The sequence below is a fragment of the Lissotriton vulgaris genome, chromosome 9 (assembly GCF_964263255.1).
Source record: "Lissotriton vulgaris chromosome 9, aLisVul1.2, whole genome shotgun sequence".
NCBI lineage: Eukaryota > Metazoa > Chordata > Amphibia > Caudata > Salamandridae > Lissotriton > Lissotriton vulgaris.
Genome location: NC_141697.1, coordinates 560,046,198 through 560,067,123, shown reverse-complemented (window position 1 = coordinate 560,067,123; position 20,926 = coordinate 560,046,198). Strand labels below are relative to the sequence as shown.

General features: G+C 46.9%; 1 protein-coding gene across 2 annotated transcripts in view; it reads right to left on the bottom strand.

Moving 5' to 3' along the window:
* The window catches only part of LTBP3 (latent transforming growth factor beta binding protein 3), a 339,672-nt gene that overhangs the window by 187,450 nt on the left and 131,296 nt on the right, over nt 1–20,926 (bottom strand). For both annotated transcript variants that reach the window (XM_086938082.1, XM_086938083.1), the window contains exons 7-10: nt 20,282–20,440; nt 15,545–15,736; nt 13,579–13,595; nt 8,685–8,769 (exon numbers count right to left, since the gene is read on the bottom strand). In XM_086938082.1, the coding sequence (XP_086794208.1) occupies nt 8,685–8,769; nt 13,579–13,595; nt 15,545–15,736; nt 20,282–20,440 (453 nt within the window). The remainder of the gene's footprint in view (nt 1–8,684; nt 8,770–13,578; nt 13,596–15,544; nt 15,737–20,281; nt 20,441–20,926) is intronic.

Below are 20,926 nucleotides of genomic sequence, written 5' to 3'. Positions count from 1 at the left end.
TTCTGATGAGGACCGCCAGTTGACATGATAGTTTCTGGAGGAACAATCATAGCCCTGGTTTTATGTCAGGTAGCTTCAAGCTATTGATGTGGAGTTTCTTTTCTGCATTCGTTCTCTGGTCAACAGTTTCTGCATCATGTGAGCTCCCCAGCTGTCCATGGTTCAGGAGGGCTTCTTGGAGCATTACTATCCGAGAAGAATGTTTTTTCAGGAATCTGTTCTCTCCAATTGACCTATTTTCTTTTTGATAAAAAAATCCAGAATAAAATACCTGGTTCCTCTGGGATATTTAGACCGTCTGTATTGATCCATTGATGAAAACAATTTCTTGAAGTAGCTACATCAAGTATAGAAGATATTCCTTCTTGAGTGGGCAGACAGATGTTTACTGTACAAACACCAGCGTATATCCTGACTTTACAATGTGATTCATCCTGTGGTCTGATGTTATAAACTCCAATACGAGGGCAAAAAACTAAATTCTCCCCCCAATCTACTGAGACAGGGAAGGAAGAGGGCAGCTGTGAAGAGTCAAGCCCAATTTTGCATGTACCAGGAATGCAACTGAATGGCACTCTTCTTCCATCTAAAGAGTTGCCATAGCCTTATCTTTGGTGTCTGTTAGACGAACAGCCATGGTAAAATCCGGAATGATGTGGATTATCGTATGGTCAGCTTTAACCTCCATATTGACCGAAACATCCCCGGAATGTCTCTGATCTTTGTGAGGCACAACCTAGGATGTGGACACTACAGACTTCAATGGATGTCAGTGTCTGCATTGGATACATCCATTGCAGCCTCAATGATGGCTGCAGATTTCTGAGCTCTCTCCTTGATGAATGGTTAATAGCAACAGGGTAGTTATGACGACTTATCTGAGATTCCTATACAAGATTGTTTTGGATGTTTATGTAAACTAAGCTATTACCTTACAAATGTTGTTTCTTAACCTGACTACCCCTGCAGAGAATCTCTCCACACCCCAGATGTGAGAAGAGCTCTTAAGTTTTATCTTAACAAAATTAAGGATATTCATAAGTCCAAACAATTGTTTGTTAATTATGGTCCCCTACGCACAGGGTTAGCTACGTCTAAACAATCTCAGTCCACATGGATAGCATTCTATTATGCAATCAATAAGCAAATAAATCCTTAACTGGAAAACTGACAAACTACTGTACCAGTCGTAAATTGGTTATGGTTGCTTTAATGAGAAACGTTCCCGCTGCTGGAAGCTGCAAAGCAGCCACCTGGAGGTCTATTCACACTTTTTCCAAGAGTTTTTTTTTAATCAGATTTTTGGACAGAAGCCTAAATAGGACAGATCTTCCTGAGAAATCACTTTGCTTAAATTGTTTTCTTGATGTATCGTTCTACCCTCCGAACTATGTTTTGAAAAATGGGCTTCTTATTCAATTCAGTGCTTGCAATGATCATTGGAGGAGGAAAGTATTCTTGCCTGAAATCCTAGTTCTCTTTCAGGGGAATCAGAATTTAAATCATAAGCAATCTTCCACCATCCCTGGTGGAAGGGACAAAGATAGTTAACATACTTTCTGTATTGGTACCTTTGGCTTCCTCGTAAACAAATAACTGAGGTAACTAACACCTGCTGGGCATGTGGGGATACTGCAGGATTATGGACCCTTAAAGGTGTAGAGTCAGTTTTCATGTTAAGGTAAATGCAGCCTATATATAGGTCTACCCAACCCAGATTCCAATCACTGCATTACTCTTAGGTTTGGGAATTAGGTTTTTAGGAACGGTTACTTATTTCTAGTACGTTTTCTATTGTTTACTATTATTTTGGTCTTTTTTGAATGTAAATTAAAGGAATTGGACATCTTTCCCGAGGATATAGACTGCAAGAATATTTGATCTTACATGAAAAAATGTGACCTTCCCGAAATAAGGTGAAAATGGAACACTAAGGAATATATTGTTTTTAAAAGAAGTGCTCCAAGAACCCAGACACAGGCAGGACTATTCACTGCTTGTGATTACCAATGGAGATCACATGAAGAAAAATTGTGGATTAATCATCAGTTCTTCGGTGTTGAAATTTCAGTCAGACCGTTTTGAAGCACCACGAATTACATCTGAACCCGATGATGGAAAAAATCAAACTGAGGTTGAGTCTTTGTGCTGGAGCATTATGGGTTTCATGTGAGGATTAGGAGTCACAAGTTATCTTGAAACCAAAACTTTTACTTTGAAGAAAAACAACTTGCAACTTCTGCACCCAACACTAGATAGCAGGTTTGTGAAGAGCATGTGATCCACAGCAGCACACCATGCAAACACGAATGCATCTGACAGAGTTGCAGAACCTTACCTGCTACAAATATGAGACATTGATAATTAGAAGTGCCCCATATGTTTTAATTCAGATGCATACGGTCTGCAATGGGAATTATTGTGTTGTTGTAATGGAACTTTTAGCCTTGAAAGAGGCTTTGTACTCAGGCATTCAAGCATGGGAGATCGGTTTCTATCTGAATGTTGTGCAAATTATCGAAAATTGTAAGTTCTACCTCCATTTCAGAGTTGCATTAATCGACAAGCTTTTTGATCACAATATTTCCCAATATAAATTCACAATTCATGGAACCAGAAATGAGTTGCAGTGTCCTTATCTGGTCATTATCCTGAACAATAGTGTTCTGTGTCAACTGACCACATGGGTTTCTTTTGCAGCTAAAGGGTGGTTATGGCCATTTTTGGATTGATATAACAAATCTTGTTCTTAAGGTATTTCATGCTATTATTATTTATTAACTGCTGGTCATAGAGGGCTTTCATCAACTGTAGAATTGGTTATGTGGCCTTCTTGATAATCAACTGTACAAGCTGACATTTGGTAGCAGTATGAACTGGGCTAGGTGTAAGGCATCTAAAAAATTATTTTGGAATAGGAAAACTTTTCTGATAGTATACTAGCTTGGGCAAAAGAGGTCTCAGCCACCACTAGGTGGCAATACCATTGACTAATAGTATTTACAATATACCTGCTATGGGGCTACCAAATTTGTACCAAGCAGTTACAGGGTAAAGTGTTATGTCCCAGCAACCTATGCCTCAACAGCAAAGGGCTGAGTAGTGGTAATGAAACACACAGACACTGTTTAAATTGGTAACTCTAATGACCACGAGGTACACTCCCACAGCCTTTTTATTTACTACCCTGTGACCTCATCGCAGCGACCATTGCTGCCCCTCAGAACAGGGTCCAACTATCAAACACCACAAGGTAATATCCACAGTGGGGAAGGTCCATCCCCAACATAACATTTGTCATTTAACAAGACATTAAAACATAAAGAAAACAAAAATAAAAAATGAAAAATGTGCTGGCATAATGAAAACACCATACATGGCATCATAATGTAGAAACTTGATAAACTGGGGATGGAGAGAAAAAAGGGAGAGAAAGAGAAAGAAATAAAGATATCGACATGTGACCATAAACAAACATACACAGGCATCCAGTTTCACAAACAGATCAGTGTAATACAAAATCTTTCCAACAGAAAGACTTCATGGGATGCGGCCGGAGGTGGTATCTCTTGGTCCCTTAAGGCCTGGGAGTTCCACCCATGACTCCTTACTCTTCTTGCTGCAAACACCCACTAGGAACGACTGATGGGTTCACAATATCCTTTGATGTATTTTCACTTGACACTGAAGAGCTCAAAGGCAACAAGTGGTGTCAATTGGCCTCCTGAGAGTGTGCCATCACCGAAAATGAAGACGGACTTCTCAGAAACCTGGACAACGAACACGCCTCACTATTTTCAAAGTCGTCACCAGTGGGCTTGATGAGGGATTTGCAGATGAGTTGACTGGTATCTTGTATAACTTGAAGAATTATATATTTCTTGGGACATTCTCATCTTTTACTGTGGTTTTCATGTTTCCTTTTTCAGAGGTCACATACCAAAGGTCAACCTCAAAAAGCAGCTAGAATTTAATCTGTGGATATCGATTCCAGACTAGCACCAGATAGCCAACCCTGAGAAGCCTCCATTGGGCACGTCTGGTTTGGGCCATTTTGTGCCTGACGCTGGTGCAGCGCTTCGGTCACCTGGCTTTCTAAATTGCGATGATCCTTCTTCATGGGGAATGGTGTCTCTCACTGCCCGGTTAATGCACAGAGCACTGGGGCTCACCTTGGTTGTAGCATGTGGCATGAGATGCTATTCTCTTAGAAACATGTAAAGGGCACACTCCATGTTCTGTCCATTGGCTAGAGCAATGCGGAGAACCTTATTTAATGTTCGCATGACCCTTTCTGCCTCGCCATTGGCTTGGGGCCAACGGGATGTGATCTTCCGGTGATGAACGATACAGAACTGCAGATATTCTGAAAATTTGTGGCTGGAGAAAGGGGGACCATTGTCGGTACGAAGTTTGTTCAACAAATCTTGCGTAGCCATGACCTTTTCCAGTCATGGTATTGTCTGGCTGGCTGTAGTTGATCCAATGAGCTTGAACTCCGCTTACGTTCAGAAACCATCTATGATGACCAACATGTGCCTGTCATCAGGCAGGTTTCCAAAATCAGCACAGGCCCTGTACCATGGTACAGAGGGAATGTACTCAGTAATGATGGGTGCGGGCGACTTGGCCGGACCAGCAGCTTGACACAATGGGCATTGTCTCACTGTTCATTCTGCTGGGTTGTCTAGACTAGGGAACCACACCTTGCACCTAAGTCGAGTTTTGGTCCTAACAATCCCTTGATGAGCAGTGTGAGCAAGGTCAACCGCCCGTTGTCGCAGAGTTCTTGGAATCATCAAGCGAGACCCTCTCTTCAAACACCCCTCAGGAGATACTGCTAGCTCTAGTCGAACATTTATATAATGAAATCAGTTTCAGCTTTGCATCCTTCGTGCGCTGTGAGACCTTTTGAGTGAGGGTATTCCAGTTTGTGGATGCAACTGCAGAGATGGCTTCCTTCACATCTTCGGCATCTGACTCCTCCTCCACGGTGGCCCATCTGGCATGTCTTGACAAATAGTCAGCAGGATTTGGTGTATCAGGTCAATACACTAAAGAGAAATGGTAGGCCTGCAGTTGGAGGATCCATTTCTCAACCCTTGGGGCGGATTTAAGGATGATCCAGTGAAAAGGAGAACCAGTAGTTTGTGGGCAATATGAATGTGAACAATTGATTATAGAGCTATATATGGAAATGGCGACAGTCCCAGTGCACTGCAATGGCACCCTTCTCTAAGTGCAAATAACGTTGCTCGGTCTCAGTCAAAGCACAACTGGCAAATCCAACCGGAGTCCACTCGCCATTTGTCTGCTTCTGTGACAATACAGCCTCTAAGTCAGTGTGGCTCGCATCAACACCGAATTCTGAATCATAGCTGGGGTCAAAATAAGCCAAAGTAATGTCTGCAGACAAGGCCCATTTGGTCGCTTGGAAGGCTTCTTCTTGGGTGAGTCTCCAGCTCCATGCAGCATTATCTTTTGTTAGTTCTCTAAGCAGGGTGGTGAGGGCGTTTATATTCCGGATGAAATGTCTACAATAGATCACCATCTCTAGAAAACTGTAAACACCTGTGACACTAGTGAGTGCTGACTGGATGTCGAGGACCTTCGAGGGATCTGGCATGACCCAGTCTCCCAAAATTGGTATCTAAAGAATGCTGTTTCCTTCTGATGGAAAGCACATTTCTCTTTGTGGAGCGTAAGGCCGTTGTCCCTTTGTCTTTGGAATGTTGCTCTCAGGTGGTCAATGTGCTGTTCCAAGGTAGGGGCATGCACCAGAACGCCATCACTGACATTAATTACACCTACAAGGCCAGCTGATTATGTCCTGAAAAACTTCTGCTGCACTTGGTACTCCAGAACTGAGGCGTTTATACTTCCACAAGCCCATGTGGTTGGAGAATGTAGTGATTGATCTAGATTCCGGGGCAAGCATTAACTGGTGATACCCTGCGCGGAGATCCATTTTGGAGCACCAACTCGGGCCACTGGATACCTCCACAATGTCATCAATAGTGGGCATCAGATGTGACTTGCATCGGATGGCCACATTAGCTAGACACATATTGACACAGATTCTGACCTCTCCTGGCTGCTTGGGTTTCCGCACCACCACAATTGGGGACACCCAGGGTGTCGGGCCATCAACCTTCTTAATAATATCTGCTTGTTCCAGTTTCTGCAGCTCAGCTTTCTCCTTGAGGCGCAAATGGAACGCCACCCTCCGATGTTCCAGCATAACAGGCTGGATGGATTCATCAATGTGCTGGTGTATGAGATGGTCTTTGAGTCATCCTATGCCTTCAAAATGGGGTTCAAACTCATCCACCAATTCGTCCACACTTCCCAAGAGGACACTGAACACAAAAACAACGAGTTGGAGATATTCCACTGTCCTGCAGCTTAACATTGTTCTAGAACCATCTTTGGACACGTTCACCTTGGTCTGAGTAGAGTGAGACTCAAGCTTGATCTCAGTTGTGAACACTCCTGCTAGTAGAGTGAAGCAAAAACTTGGGTGGAAGTGGGGCTGTAGAGGTTTTGTCTTTGGAAATTCTGCACTATAATATAATATCACCTGACCCGCCTGTATCAGTTAATGCTTGTACCTGATAACCTGCCAGGAGGATATTGCATTTGGGAACGCGTCTCTGCGGATGTCCACTGGATGCAGGCCATAGATGATGTGAATAGCTCCTTCTGTGTCATAGTCATTCATATCGTCTTTGTCATACGGCACTGTAGGAGTCTGCATGATGTTGACTGCCTTGAGTTTATGCGGTTTCTGGGGTGTGGATGATCGGCACACCTTGGCAAAATGATTGGACTTGTTGCAGGCCGAACACCTTTTTCTTTGAGCAAGGCAGGGCCCCAGGTGTGGATAGAAACCTCCATAACTGTAACACATCTTGTGAGCCTGGTTTGATTTGAGGCCTGGTTTCATCTGTTCTGTATTTAGGGCATCCACTGTGTTCACAGGCTCATTCTTCACCTGACATTGTAGAGCCATTTCCATATGCGCTGATAACACTTTGGACAATTCTTTAGACCGACCCATCATTAGCATATCGGCCATTGACATCCCTGGGACCTAAGGGAACTTTTCCCTGAGATTGACCAAGGAGCAACCCTGAATGAATTGAGCTTGAATCTTATCGTCAGCATCTGGTAGAGTTCAGGTACTGGCCAAGTCTTTTAGGTGAGCATAGAAGGTATCCACCAACTCTTCAGGGAGCTGACAAGCTTGGCGCAGCAGGAACCTCTCATAGTCAGGGTTAGCAAAGTTAGCAAAGTGGGTGGTCAGAGCCTGCCTCCACGACTGACTTCTCCATTTTAGGGACGACCTCACCTCTCAGGTGTAATAGCATGGGACATCGTCTATTATTATCTAGTGCTATGGCTGCAAAATACATTTCCAATAGTTCAACTCAGTACTTCCATCTTGCCGCTTGGGATTTAGAGGGCCACGTATTACAAACAGCTCCAGATCAGGTATTGACGCCGTGAGAGGTCAAAACAATGGGTCTGTCTCAACCGATGATGGGGAGTCTGACCACTGCCACCAGGCAACGTCGCATTGGTAACCCTCCAGACGTTGTGATGAGTAACAGTTTAGCTGTGGCACCAGTGGGGTCACTTAGTGTGTTGACCAGTGAGTGACCCTAGCTTGTCCCAAACGTGTGGTCTCCGCCCTTCTGTGCAATGTACAGGGCCCAGTTATTTGTGCACAACCTACACTCTGTGAAAATGGCAGGTAGATGTGCATGGGAAAGGCTCTGGCACGCCAAAGTCAAGTGCTTTGTGAAGCAGAATGTAGCAAGCAAACACAGCGGGCAGATGAGGGCAGGTGGCCATTCCACTGCTTCACATGCTGGAGTGATGGGGGTTCAACAGCTGCACAGGCACTTCCTCTGGCAGCCCTTTGAGCGAAGGAGGCAGACCGGGCGTAGTAAGCAGGAGCGTCATCCCTGTCAGGAAAACAAAACTGCTCACTGGCACCGCTGCGTGCAGGAGGCCGGGAGCAGGGAAAAGCACTCCTCTCCTGCCGCGATGATGTGCGAGTGCACTGTTGCAAGCAGGCGTTCCAGTACAGCAGAGCAGGAGCTACCTGGACAGGTACACAAAGAGCTTGGGCCACAGGACAGGGCAGCGGAGCAGCACGACACGCTCAGCATCTGGCAGACTGGATTGCCATGCTTCTGCGATCATGGTATGCAAGACCATGATGAGTGAGCGAGTACCCGCTCCTAGGCAGTTTGTTGTATTCCCCCAACCTAGGCCTCAACAGCAATGGGCTGAGTAGTAGTAATGAAACACACAGGCACTGGTTAAATTGGTAACTCTAATGACCATGAGGTATGCTCCCCGGGTCCTTTTATTTATTCCCTTTTAACCTCATAGCAGCGACCACTGCTGCCCATCAGCAAGGGGTCCAATTATCAATCATCCCTGGGTAATATCCACAGTTGGGATGGTCCATTCCCAACATAACATAAAGCAACCCCTGTGGTTATTCAAATCTCCATAGCACACATTTTAGATGACAGAATCACACTTGGGATTAGGGTAGCAGAGCTAGCCCACACCGTACTCAGTTCTTTCAAGTTAGAAAGCAGATGCGTCTCATAATACAGTTGTGTTGTGGGCAAATGCCTTGTGGCAGAAGATTAACTGCTTTTTACCTGGATAACGCCTTCCCGGTGTGGTACCAAGGCCAGGCAAAATGTCGATGGACTGCTCCTCAGAGTTGTTGCCATATGCTGGGAGCTGGTGACAGTAGGAGAAATGAATGTTAGGTTCAGTGAGAAATGTTCATTGGCAAGCTGAATCTCTGTTAACAATTACATTTTCTCACATCTGGTGTTAGGGACCACCCACAAGTCCCTTGGACTTTTTTAACTGGAAGTCATCTCACTTACACAATCCGTATTAGCCCCTTCCATTTTATCTGTTGGTGCACATACAATGTTTCTACAAGAAGCTCGGTACAACACAATTAATACAGACCATAAAGGAGGGAAAGAGGCAACACTAAACAGTGAAATAATTAAATAAATACACACAAGAATAAAAATGACCAATATGTGATAAATGTTCCAAAACTGGATGAATTCATTTTTAAAAATGAGCATATGTACTCTCAATAGGGTGTAGATGATAGCATATTTTTTAGGTTCAGGAAGCAGATACATTAGCATGTGTTAGGGAGGAGAATGCGGTTGTGTGTGTGTGGAGCAGGGGAATGTGGGCTTAGAGTGCAGTTTTGAAATCTGTAAGCTTCAGATTGGTGCCCAACACGGAACCAAACACATCCCAGTAGGAGTGACAAATATGTTGCAGAGTCAGACACACATGAGGCACGTAATGTTTCAGGGAGAGTCAGGAGGTGGATGTATGTCCTGTGCAATGTCTTATCAGAGGAGAGTCTGACTGGGAACATACCAAGGATGGCTTTCAAAACAAGAGCGAAGAGTTTAGAAACTACTTAGTATCCATCTTGAAAACAGTGTTGGAAGGCAGTGATGTGATGGAGTAGACTGAATATGGAAAAATAGCAGCAGTTCATGACAAAGGAGAAATGTGAAAGGCCCACTAAGCCATAATTTCTGGATTACAGCTATCTCATAACAAGGGCACTGAGTGATTTGGCAGTGAGGGAAGAGAGCTGAGGATACATTTTACAGAGGATTAATAGTTCCAATAATTGGGGCTAAAACATTTGCGCCATATCTTATCACAAATGACTGGTATTTTTTAGATAGTGGTGGACAGGAGAATGTGCTGAGAGCAAGGAGGATGCAGCAAAGCAGAAAGTTGGGGGTGGGGGTGAAGATAGGTTGATGGCCTTTAATACACAGAGGTTCAGCATGAGGGATCAAATGGACCATCCAGGGTACAGTCATGCAGTCAAAGGTTCAAGACTCAAGAAGGTCATCGAATTCTGAGAAACAATTTTTAATTTCATGAGCACTGAAATAGTACAAGAAGTGACTAAAATACCTAACTGACAGAAACTTACCCCAGGTGACCGATGATCAAAATGAGGTTTTAGGTCGTCCGCTTGAAAATCATATAGCTACCTCTCACTGGGTTACATGCTCAATAAGTGAAGCACTAATTTCAGTCCCTCCAAAGCTGGGAAAGGACCCACATTATTGTACTTAATACAGGTCCCTTGCTCTATTTAATTTTGATGTCAAAATATATACTAAGATCTTAGCAGCACGGCTAGAAGACATTCTGTTGGATTTTATTCATCCGGATCAATCCGGGTTAATCAAGCGGAGACAAACACAAAATGATCTGATGTGGGGGGTCCATCTGGTCGAAAAGGCAACTAAAAACACATATCCTGCGGTAATATTGGTGCTAGACGCCAAACAATTATCCGCACTCTCCGTCGGTTCGGTATGTGCGAACAATTTATCAACATTGTCCAGGCTAACTATGCAAACCCGGTTTCAAGTGTACTAGTTAAAGGAGTAGCCTCCGACTTCTTTAAAGTGAAGTGGGGTACTCAGCAGGGTTGCCCCCTCTCACCGCTTTTGTTTGCCCTCAGTATATAACCCCTTGCAGCAAAACTGAGAGATGTGGGAGACGCTCATGGTCTTTCCTTGGGGTCTCTTAACCACAAAATGTCACTATTTGTGATGATGTGCTGCTTTCCCTAACTAGGCCCTCAACCTCTCTAGAGGCTTTACAGCAGGAAAAGGTATTCTTTGAGTGAGTTGCAGGCTACAACATTAACCTTCATGTGTCTTCCTTCTGCACCTGACTCTTCCTTCATCGGAGCTGGAAACGCTTGCAGGATCCACCCCTTTTCAATAGGCTAAAAAAGATCTTACATATTTGGGGATTAGAATCATCACCAAGATCTTTGATTTAGGCTGGGGCAAAGTCTCCTGCTCCTTCAACAACTTAAAGATGATCTCAAAAGGTGGACTCCCATGTATCTACCCTGGCTTGACTTTTTATATAGACCAGGAGTTTTTTCAATACTACACTTGCTGGTGATCCGCTGTATCTGGCTGGATTGCTGAGCCAGACTCCCTCACAAATTGCTGTGTTTACCTAAAGAGGCTGGCAGATTAGCTCTTCCTGACTTTACCTCTTACTATAAAGCTGCACAGCTAAGAGTGATATCCAAATGGTCTCTGAGAGAATCGGATAAACACTGGCTTCATAAGGATCGGGTGGTGGTGGGCCACTATGTCAGGGACATTTTATGGAAACTGAAAGCAGACCGACCCCCTAATGGATACCTTAGTACACCTACAAATACTACTCTTAAAGCCAGGGATGATTCAACTGCTTGGGTGCATGGGCCACATTACCATCTCTATTGACTCCTATTCATTTTAAGCCTACCTTTCCTCCAGCACTAACTGGGCCCTTTAGACCTTTGGAGGGAGGGAGGGTGTCTTACTATCTCTGATGAGATATTCATGGATGCGATATTCTAACTTTCAAAAATTCCCTACAAAACTTTGTCTTACCAAATTCTGAGAGATACTACCTCAACTGAAACATTGGGTACTCCACCCAGAAGTGAGAGCTGCAGCCACTAGAGACCTTTCCCCATTTAAGAAATGTGTAAGACAAGTGAGGGGGCTCAAGGTAATATTCACTTTTTATGGAAACGTCCCCCAAAATTCAGCCACAACACATAAAACTTTGGACCACTATACTAGGTGATACAGTCGCTGATGAGTTATGGCAGAAGCTATGGCACAACAAACCTAGGTTCAACCACTCTATAGGGATGTGAGTTGACCATCATAAACTACTATAGTATGATTGGTATCCCTACCCCACTTACCTCAAAAGAAACTATTCGAACACGTCTGGCCTTTGCTGGAGAGGGTGCAGGTTACTCGGGGATTTCCATCACATATGGTGGGACCGTCCCATAATCCACCCTTTCTGGGCTGAAATTTTAGCAGGCATTAAAAACATCTTGGGGTACCAGATCCCATGGGAGCCAGGCTTCACGCTTTTGCGTTTGTGAGACGAGTCCCTCAAGCGCCAAACCTCAGATCGCTCAATCATGTGGCTGTGTGTGGGACCGGCCAAGACAACGTTGGCGGCTTCTTGGAAAAAAACAGGGGCTTTCTGGATTACCCAGTGGTATGCCAGGTTGTGGCAGGCGTTAACAATGGAAAGAATGGCTAACATACTTCTGGATAACTATAAACATTTTGAATATACTGTGGGTCCCCTAGTGGCTTTCCGGTAGTCCGCCTTCCACTCACGGCTTGCCCAACCCATACTCGGGCACTTCATCTTTTTCAGATATAATATCATAAGAGTGCTGGTGAAGACCCTGGGACTACCTGAGCTCCCTTGGACCTGATTTACCCACTCCCACTACACTACACACTGTTCTGTTATCCTCATTCAAAGTTTATAGTTTAGTTTTCGGTGGGATTGTTGGGCAATTGTTATGATTCAATGAGACAGATCATTTGATGACAGTGTTATTGAAATATCTGTTTACGAGGAAAATGTCATTACATAATGGAAACAGTATACTATTAGTTTTCAGGTGTTTACTTCTGACACCCTTGATGTGTACTATTGCCTTTGTGTAATGCTATGTTCTATGGAAAAATCAATAAAGAAAGTTTGACCAAAAAATAGTACAAATGTGAGAATTATGGGGGCTACTTATGGGTAAGGATGCCAGTTGGAAGTGGGATGGGCACTAAGATGTAGATAATTTGGTGTAAGCTCTGGGAAAAGAAAACCACTCATTGGTGGAGCCAGTTATTTCCAAAGAGGAGAGTGCAGAGTGCACAGCTGGGTAATTCAGTGTTAAATACCACTGAGATTAAGAAGAATATGGAAGGAAGAGTAGAGTGTCTAAGAAGAAGTGAGAGTTTTAAGATCCATCTGTGGCTATGACAGGTGTCCTTACTTTTGTAATTCATCGTCTATTTCTGCAAATACCGAGTAATTATCTTTAAATTTGCTACTCTTATTGTGCACCGATCACATCATTACTTTGATTTTGCACTGGCTCCCTTTTTTTACTTCATCCATTCCTCTTCAACTTGCTCCTCCTCCTCTCGTTTGACATTAGCACCTTTGTTAAGACATCTTGTCAAAACAGAGAGTCTCTATATATATTATCTAGGCTCTAGATAGACCTGCTATGAGACACTACGCGGCTACGTGCCGAGTATGCAATAGAGGTTTGCCGATGTGTGGAAAAATAGGCACCAGAAGCAATCTAGCCTATCAGGGCTATTTATAGAAAATGATCCACCTCTTTTCCCTTGCCATTCTTCATTTACCATCTGCCACATGTCAAGCCTCTCCATTACTATTTTCCTTTGTACCCCTTATTTATTATTTCCCTTTACCCTCTATCCAATGAGTGTAACTTTCCTTATCTACCCAATCACTACTTCCCCATCTCTTTCCTTGTTCGCTTTGATTCCATACCTCCTACGACTTCCCTACTTCCCCAAGGACTCTTTAATACACTGACTTTTGAGCTCACACATTTATCATATGGGCCTCCATCAGGGCACAGATCGTGTGCTGAAGAAGACAGTTGGCCCCATGACTCACCATTGCAGAAGTGACAGCTGGAAGAGAAGAAAAGACAAGTCACTCATTGCTGCAGAGACACCATGAACACAAAAAACAACTTTCTTCTTTCCTCTTAATGTCATTCTAAAGATGTAGATAATGCCCCAGAACACAACACAGGCAGAAAAAGCAGCCTATTTGTTGACATTTTGCTGACTAATACATGAAGGGTAGTTATCATGAGTGTTAGAGACAGAGAGACAACAGTGCTCAGGAATGTGAGGCATCTCTTACCTCTCCAATTATGTCTGTCTCTTACACTCACAACTGAGGCACCAAGGCTGGCATGCTATTTTTCGGGCTAGCATTGGGGCCCAAAACATCCTTGCTACTCTATGATGAGGAAAATCCTTTCTATGAACTGTTCATGAGATGCAGATGTAAATGTAACTCAATCTCTTTTAAGACTGCCAACTATCTATCTATCTATCTATCTATCTATCTATCTATCTATCTATCTATCTATCTATCTATCTATCTATCTATCTATCTATCTATCTATCTATCTATCCATCTATCTATCTCTATATCTATCTATCATTAAAAGGGGCTGAGTATTCCCTTACTTAGCAGACATCCCTCAGAGCACATTACAGGTGCTTAATCTAATCAGTGGTATATATTTTATTGTGGAGAAGTGTTAATATGGAACATACATAGTCAATTGTATTTAAGTGATTCCGATGTTAGCTGAGCTGCCTATTTCTGATCTTCAACCAAAAGGCAAGGAGGAATAATGAGGAGAATGGTCAATTAACAGCTGCAAATGCTATGCGAACATTCCTCCAACTGCACCTCCTACAATCAGAGATACCACCTGTACTGTTTCTTTATGTCCCTGCTCCTAACTTACAATGAAGCAGGTAAACAACTGTAGTTAATACCTATTCTGTAGACCTTCGGTTTGGGTGTGACCTAGCACTTCATAGATGGGGCTCATAACAATTAACACCCTGATCATGGAATCAGCATGCTTCAGTTGTGGACACAGTCACTACTGGTATTTGCTAGTTAAGGACACATTCTGTGGCTTCTATGTCACTGGGTCTGCACCAGCAAATTCATCCTGTTTTTTTTCTGTCATGCTGGATCTCTTACTGTGCCCTTTGCATGCTCTGTGCAGAAAGCTAAGAGGGAGCATCTTCACTATGAGCTTAGAGAGTGGCTTGCAGCAACGAAGCCTAGAGGCAAGAGGTTGTTTTCCCATAAGGGGTACAGCAACCAGAATTTGCAGAAAAAGGGATAGGGAAGAGGACTAGAGCAGGGAGATTGTAAACACAGACAGGATTAGGTGAAAACTACATTGTTAGGTAGAAAGGACTGCTCTTGTACCTTTATCCTCTTAAGCGCTGCGCCTATACCAGCGGCCGATGGCACCACTACCTCGGGAGTGCTGCCGTCGGCCGTTGGACGTTCCAACTGCACCTGCGCAATGGAACGTTCAGCACTAGAGCTGGACGTTCAAAAGCAGCTAAGGTGTTAAGAGCAAGCTTGTTGCTTCTCTCAGGATGAAAACAGAAGGATCTGGGATGGTCAATGAGCTAAATGCTGTCCCCAAAATGCTGCAAAGCCAGTCACATAATGCAGAGAGCAAGCACTACCTTTTGAAAGGTGGGTTTGTGAGCCACTAAGCCAAGATTTCTATTTAAATGGAGAGAACGACTGAGTGACTTCAGAACTTTCGAAACACTGTTTGGTAAAAATACCCCACTTCAAGATATAGAGGCAATTCCGATGAAAAGCGGACCCAATATTCCAATACTTCAGTGTCTGCTGCAACATTTAGGAACATTATTTCTCTGCAGAAAATAATGTCATGACTGCTTGCAGGTCAGGATGGACTGACGTCTCAAATCTTCCAGTCCTGAAAGCAGCACGCTATCCTCTAAACTAGAGGGTTTTTCCTGTGTTTGGTGTGGCCATTCCAGCCAACTGAAGCACCTACCTGCGGCCTTCTCGCTCTCTTCCTCTGACACTGCAGGTGGGATACTTGGGAACGTCTCCAGTTGCTGGGGGTCATCTGGCCCATCTGGGTGGACCTGAAGAGTGAAGTCACTCTCGCCCTGAATGGTCAGGGTTTGGTGTGAGGTCAGGACAAGGTACCCTTTGCCAGCAGGGCAGATTTCTTTGAAGGCAGCTGAAAGATGAAGGCACAGGTGGAGGAGGTGTGAGTCGATACCACTTAGTCACATGATGCATCTGCTGTTGAGTGTATGATGAAAGAGAGTGGAAGTTGACTCACAGCCTTAAACTGAGAGGTTATTTTTAAGGCATACTACCAAAATATTTGGGAAGTCAAGGAAAAACCTGCCTGCCCTTGAGACTTTTGACACGCACCGTAGGCTCTTTGCTTGCAATGGATGAACTCTCATTTGGCTTCCATAACTACAGAATGGATCATTTTCAAATTTATTACAGCACACAGAAATCATCTATTATCTGACCCAAGTCAGAGAGGCACTGAAATATGGCTCTGTAGTCGAGTTCCAGATTCCCATTAGTAATCTTTCTCTCAAGTCTGTGGTGTGCAACTATGTTACCACTCTGTATTCCTCTTCTAAAGGATATAAATAGCTCAAATAAAACTGTCCATGCCTTATATTATTTTTCCCAATTAGAATTTCTTGAATAACCTTCTCTTACATCTTCCCATCACCCACTATCAATCAATCAATCAATCAATCAGTGACACTTATATAGCGCGCTACCTACCCGTAGGGTCTCAAGGCGCTGGGGGGGGGGGGGGGGGGGGGGGCGCTACTGCTCGAACAGCCAGGTCTTCAGCTTCTTCCTGAAGGAGAGGTGGTCTTGGGTCAGGCGCAGGTCGGGAGGGAGGGAGTTCCAGGTCTTGGCGGCCAGGTAGGAGAAGGACCTTCCTCCCGTAGTCGCTCTTCGGATGGGGGGACGGCGGCGAGGGCGTGGTTGGCTGATCGGAGGTGGCGTTTGGGAGCGTAGAAGTTGATTCGGCTGTTGAGGTAGCTCGGGCCCTGGTCGTGTAGGGCTTTGTGTGCGTGGGTGAGGAGGCGGAAGGTGATTCTTTTGTTGACGGGGAGCCAGTGGAGGTCTCTCAGATGTCCGGTGATGTGGCTGGTTCGTGGGATGTCGAGGATGAGTCTGGCTGAGGCGTTCTGGATCCGCTGGAGTCTCTTCTGGAGCTTGGCGGTGGTACCGGCGTAGAGGGCGTTGCCGTAGTCCAGTCGGCTGGTGACGAGGGCCTGGGTGACGGTCTTCCTGGTCTCGGAGGGGATCCACCAGAAGATCTTTCGTAGCATGCGTAAGATGTTGAAGCACGCCGAGGAGACGTTGTTGACTTGCCTGGTCATGGAGAGGGAGGAGTCCAGGATGAAGCCCAGGTTGCGTGCATGGTCTGTCGGTTTGGGTGCGGTGCCCAGGGCGGGAGGCCACCAGGAGTCGTCCCAGGCGGAGGGTGAAGAGCCCAGGATGAGGACCTCCGTCTTGTCAGGGTTCAGTTTCAGGCGGCTGGTCGTCATCCACTCGGCTACCTCTTTCATCCCATCGTGCAGGTTGGCTCTGGCGGAGGCGGGGTCGTTGGTCAGGGAGAGGATCAGCTGGGTGTCGTCGGCGTAGGAGATTATGCTGAGGTTGTGTTTGCGTACGATGGCCGCGAGGGGGCTCATGTAGACGTTGAAGAGGGTGGGGCTCAGAGATGACCCTTGAGGGACGCCGCAGATGACTTCGGAGGCCTCTGACTTGTACGGTGGTAGGCGGACTCTCTGTGTTCTTCCGTCGAGGAAGGAGATGATCCATTCCAGCGCCTTGTCCTGGATTCCGACGTTGCTGAGGCGCTGTACTAGGGTGCGGTGGCAGACAGTGTCGAATGCCGCGGAGAGGTCTAGGAGGATGAGGGCCGCTGTTTCTCCATTGTCCATCAGGGCTCGGATGTCATCGGTGGCGGCGATGAGGGCGGTCTCGGTGCTGTGATTGGCTCGGAAGCCTGACTGTGAGGGGTCGAGGGATCCGTTCGTCTCGAGGAAGGCGGCCATCTGCTTGTTGACGGTCTTCTCGATGACTTTGGCTGGAAACGGGAGGAGCGAGATGGGGCGGTAGTTCTTGAGTTCGGTGGGGTCCGCTGTTTGTTTCTTGAGGAGAGCGCTGAGTTCGGCGTGTTTCCAGCTCTCAGGGAAGGTGGCGGTGTCGAAGGAGGTGTTGATGATGTCCCGCAGGTGGGGTGCGATGACAGCGTCGGCCTTGTTGAAGACGTGGTGAGGGCAGGGGTCGGTCGGTGATCCGGAGTGGATGGAGTTCATTGTGCGTATGGTGTCTTCGGTGCTGATCGGGGTCCAGGCGTGGAGGGTGGTGGTGGGGGGTGGTTGTTCGGTCATGGTGTGCGTTGGTTGGTTGTTGAAGCTGTTGTGTATGTCTGCGATCTTGTTGTGGAAGTATGAAGCGAGGGAGTTGCAGAGGTCTTGCGATGGGGTGATGTCGTTGTTCCCTGCGCTGGGGTTGGAGAGCTCTTTCACGATGTTGAAGAGCTCCTTGCAGTTGTGTGCGTTGTTGTCCAACCGGTCCTTGAATGCTGTTTTCTTGGCGGCGCGGATCAGCTGGTGGTGCTTCCGGGTGGCAAGCTTGAGGGAGGTCCTGTTGTCCGGTGTAGGTTCCCTTCTCCAGACTTTCTCGAGGGCTCGGCAGTTCTTCTTGGAGCTCTTGAGTTCGTCGGTGAACCATGGGGCCTTCTTGCTGCCGGGTCTGCTGGGCGGGGTCCTCAGTGGGGCGAGTTCGTCCGCGCAGATGCTGATCCACTTCGTGAGGTTGTCGGCGGCCTGGCTGGGGTTCGCTGAGCTGGCAGGAGGGTGCTGGCTCAGGGAGGTGGCGAGCTGGTCTGCTGTGATCTTGTTCCAGCTTCTGCGGGCGGCCTGTTGCTGGTGGCGGTGGGTCGTCGTTCTCTTGAAGGTGAAGTGGACGCAGCTGTGGTCCGTCCATTGAAGCTCTGTGGCGTGGCTGAAGTCGATGTCTGGGCTGGAGGAGAAGACTGCGTCCAGTGTGTGTCCGGCGAGGTGGGTGGGGGTGGACACCAGTTGCTTGAGTCCAAGATTGGCGAGGTTGTCGAGCAGGGTGCTGGTGTTGCGGTCGTTGTTGTTCTCCAGGTGGAAGTTGAGGTCGCCTAGGAGGATGTAGTCAGCAGAGGGGAGGGCATGCGGGCTGACGAAGTCGGCGATGTCCTCGCTGAATTGTGTGCGTGGTCCCGGGGGTCGGTAGATCAGGGTGCCTCTGAGGGTGGTGTTCGGGCTGGTGTGGATCTGGAAATGCAGGTGTTCGGCGGTGTTCAGGGTGTTGTCGGTGCTGGTCGTGAGACAGATGGTGTTCCTGTGGATGATGGCGATGCCTCCTCCCATCTGGTTGGCGTTGCGGTCCCTCCGGACGATCTTGTAGCCCTCTGGGATGGCGATGGCGATGTCGGGAGCTGAAGAGGCGTTCATCCAGGTCTCCGTGAGGAAGGCGACGTCAGGGGCTGTGGCGTCTAGGAGGTTCCAGAGTTCGATGGCGTGTCTGTGGACGGAGCGGGTGTTGAGCAGGATGCACTTGAGGTGGGTGCTGCTGGCGTTCGACTTGGCGGGTGCTGGTGCGAGGCAGGTCCGGATGCAGGTGAACTTGCAGGCATGGCAGCTGAAGGGTCCGTGGGTGCGCCGTGGAGTGGCTTGATGGCATTCTGGGAGTCGGCCGGTGTTGAGTGCGATGAGGGTGGCGGCGGAGTACGTCTGGCGGGTCGGCCGGGGTCTTCGGGGGCCAGGGGTCCTGGCGCTGGTCGCGATCCGGTCGCGGACGGGCGCAGACGGGCTTACCTTTGGCGCGCCTTCGGCGCACAATCGGCGCGCCCGCTGCGCGTGACCGCTGCGCGTTCGCACGGTCGCCATTTAAGGCGAAGTGCGCGGGTGGGCGGAGCAGCTGGGAGGCGGGAGCGGGGAGGGAACAGAAGAGAAAAGGGGCGGGGCCAATGGCGGTGGCGGGAAGCGAGAGCGGAGGGCGGCGAGGTAGGCGGGCAATCAGGAAGGAAACTGGACACGGCACAGAGGATGCAATTTAAATTAACAGGCACAAATGGAGGGCAAAACGAAGGAAAACAGAAGGAAAAACGAAGTTACGGCAGAAGGAAATGCAGGCACAAATTACGGGCAAAACAAAGAAAAACAGCTAAATAAACGAGCAGACGGCAAAAATAAACAAGCACAAATTTAGGGCAAAACAACTGGTAAAAACCAGAGGGGAGCGACCACGGCGTCAGCGAGGCCGGCGGCGAGGCAGCAGGCAGGCAGAGGGAGACACACGCAGCAGCTGGTGGCCGTGCGGCGCGGGGGTGTCCCACAAGTGATTAGCACAGTGGCGAGTCAACAAGCAATGGTCCCCTTAGCAATGCTTCACTCATCACTGATGTAATCAAAGAACATCAAACTGACAATGGTCTATGATTTGTCCGCAGCCCTGAAAGCATTTTCTTAAATTGATAGCAGCCATGCACTCTATGTCACAGCTTGCCTACCATCCTAAGAAAATGCTCCAAGCACAGGAAATGTAGGATAACCATATAGGCGTTGATTATGGTAGTCAACCGAGGTGGGGCAAGGAGAAGAGATGCCAACAGAGAAAGTAAGGTCCCATGTGGCTAGTGGCTATCCCCTACTGGTCTGTAATAGAAGGATATCTGGATTAGGTATGAGGAACTCACCTGTATCGTCAGCAGGACATCGCTCGCAGCGTGCTCCCCAGGCTTTCCCAACACTGCAGCAGCACAGCTGTTTGGTTAGTTTATTGGAGAGAGGGTGTTGACAGCTGTGGTCATGGTTCACCAGCCGGAAGCACAGGCCTTTCTCTTCTGACTTCTCAGCTGCCAATATGTGGCCAGGATGCCCCAAACGAGGAAAGAACATATGATTAGTATAGTACAATCTGCGTTCAGGAGGAGACAAACTTGTGCTCTTATCATGTGAGAGCTTTTATACGCCTGTGCCTATGTCAGGGAGAGAGGCTATTTCAATCTGTATTGTTATTAGAAAGAGGGAGTCTATGTGTGGTGTGAGGCAGTGAGAGTGGCTCCTTCAGGCTGCACTTAGTAAGTGCCACTTACATGAGGGATTCAGCCAGCGCGAGTGTCAGGGAAAAGGCATTTTTAGTCTCTGATGATATTACGAGTGCGAAATGACACCATTGGCTTATGCTTGTGCCAGGGGCAGAGGATCCCACAGTCTGGTGGCATTAAGCCACTTGCACACTCGTTTTACTGAGACAGTTCTCTCATTATGTGCTTGTTTCTGCAGTGGCTTTTGAGTTAGGGAAATAGGTTCTCTCAGTATGTCTCAGGGAAGGAGAAATC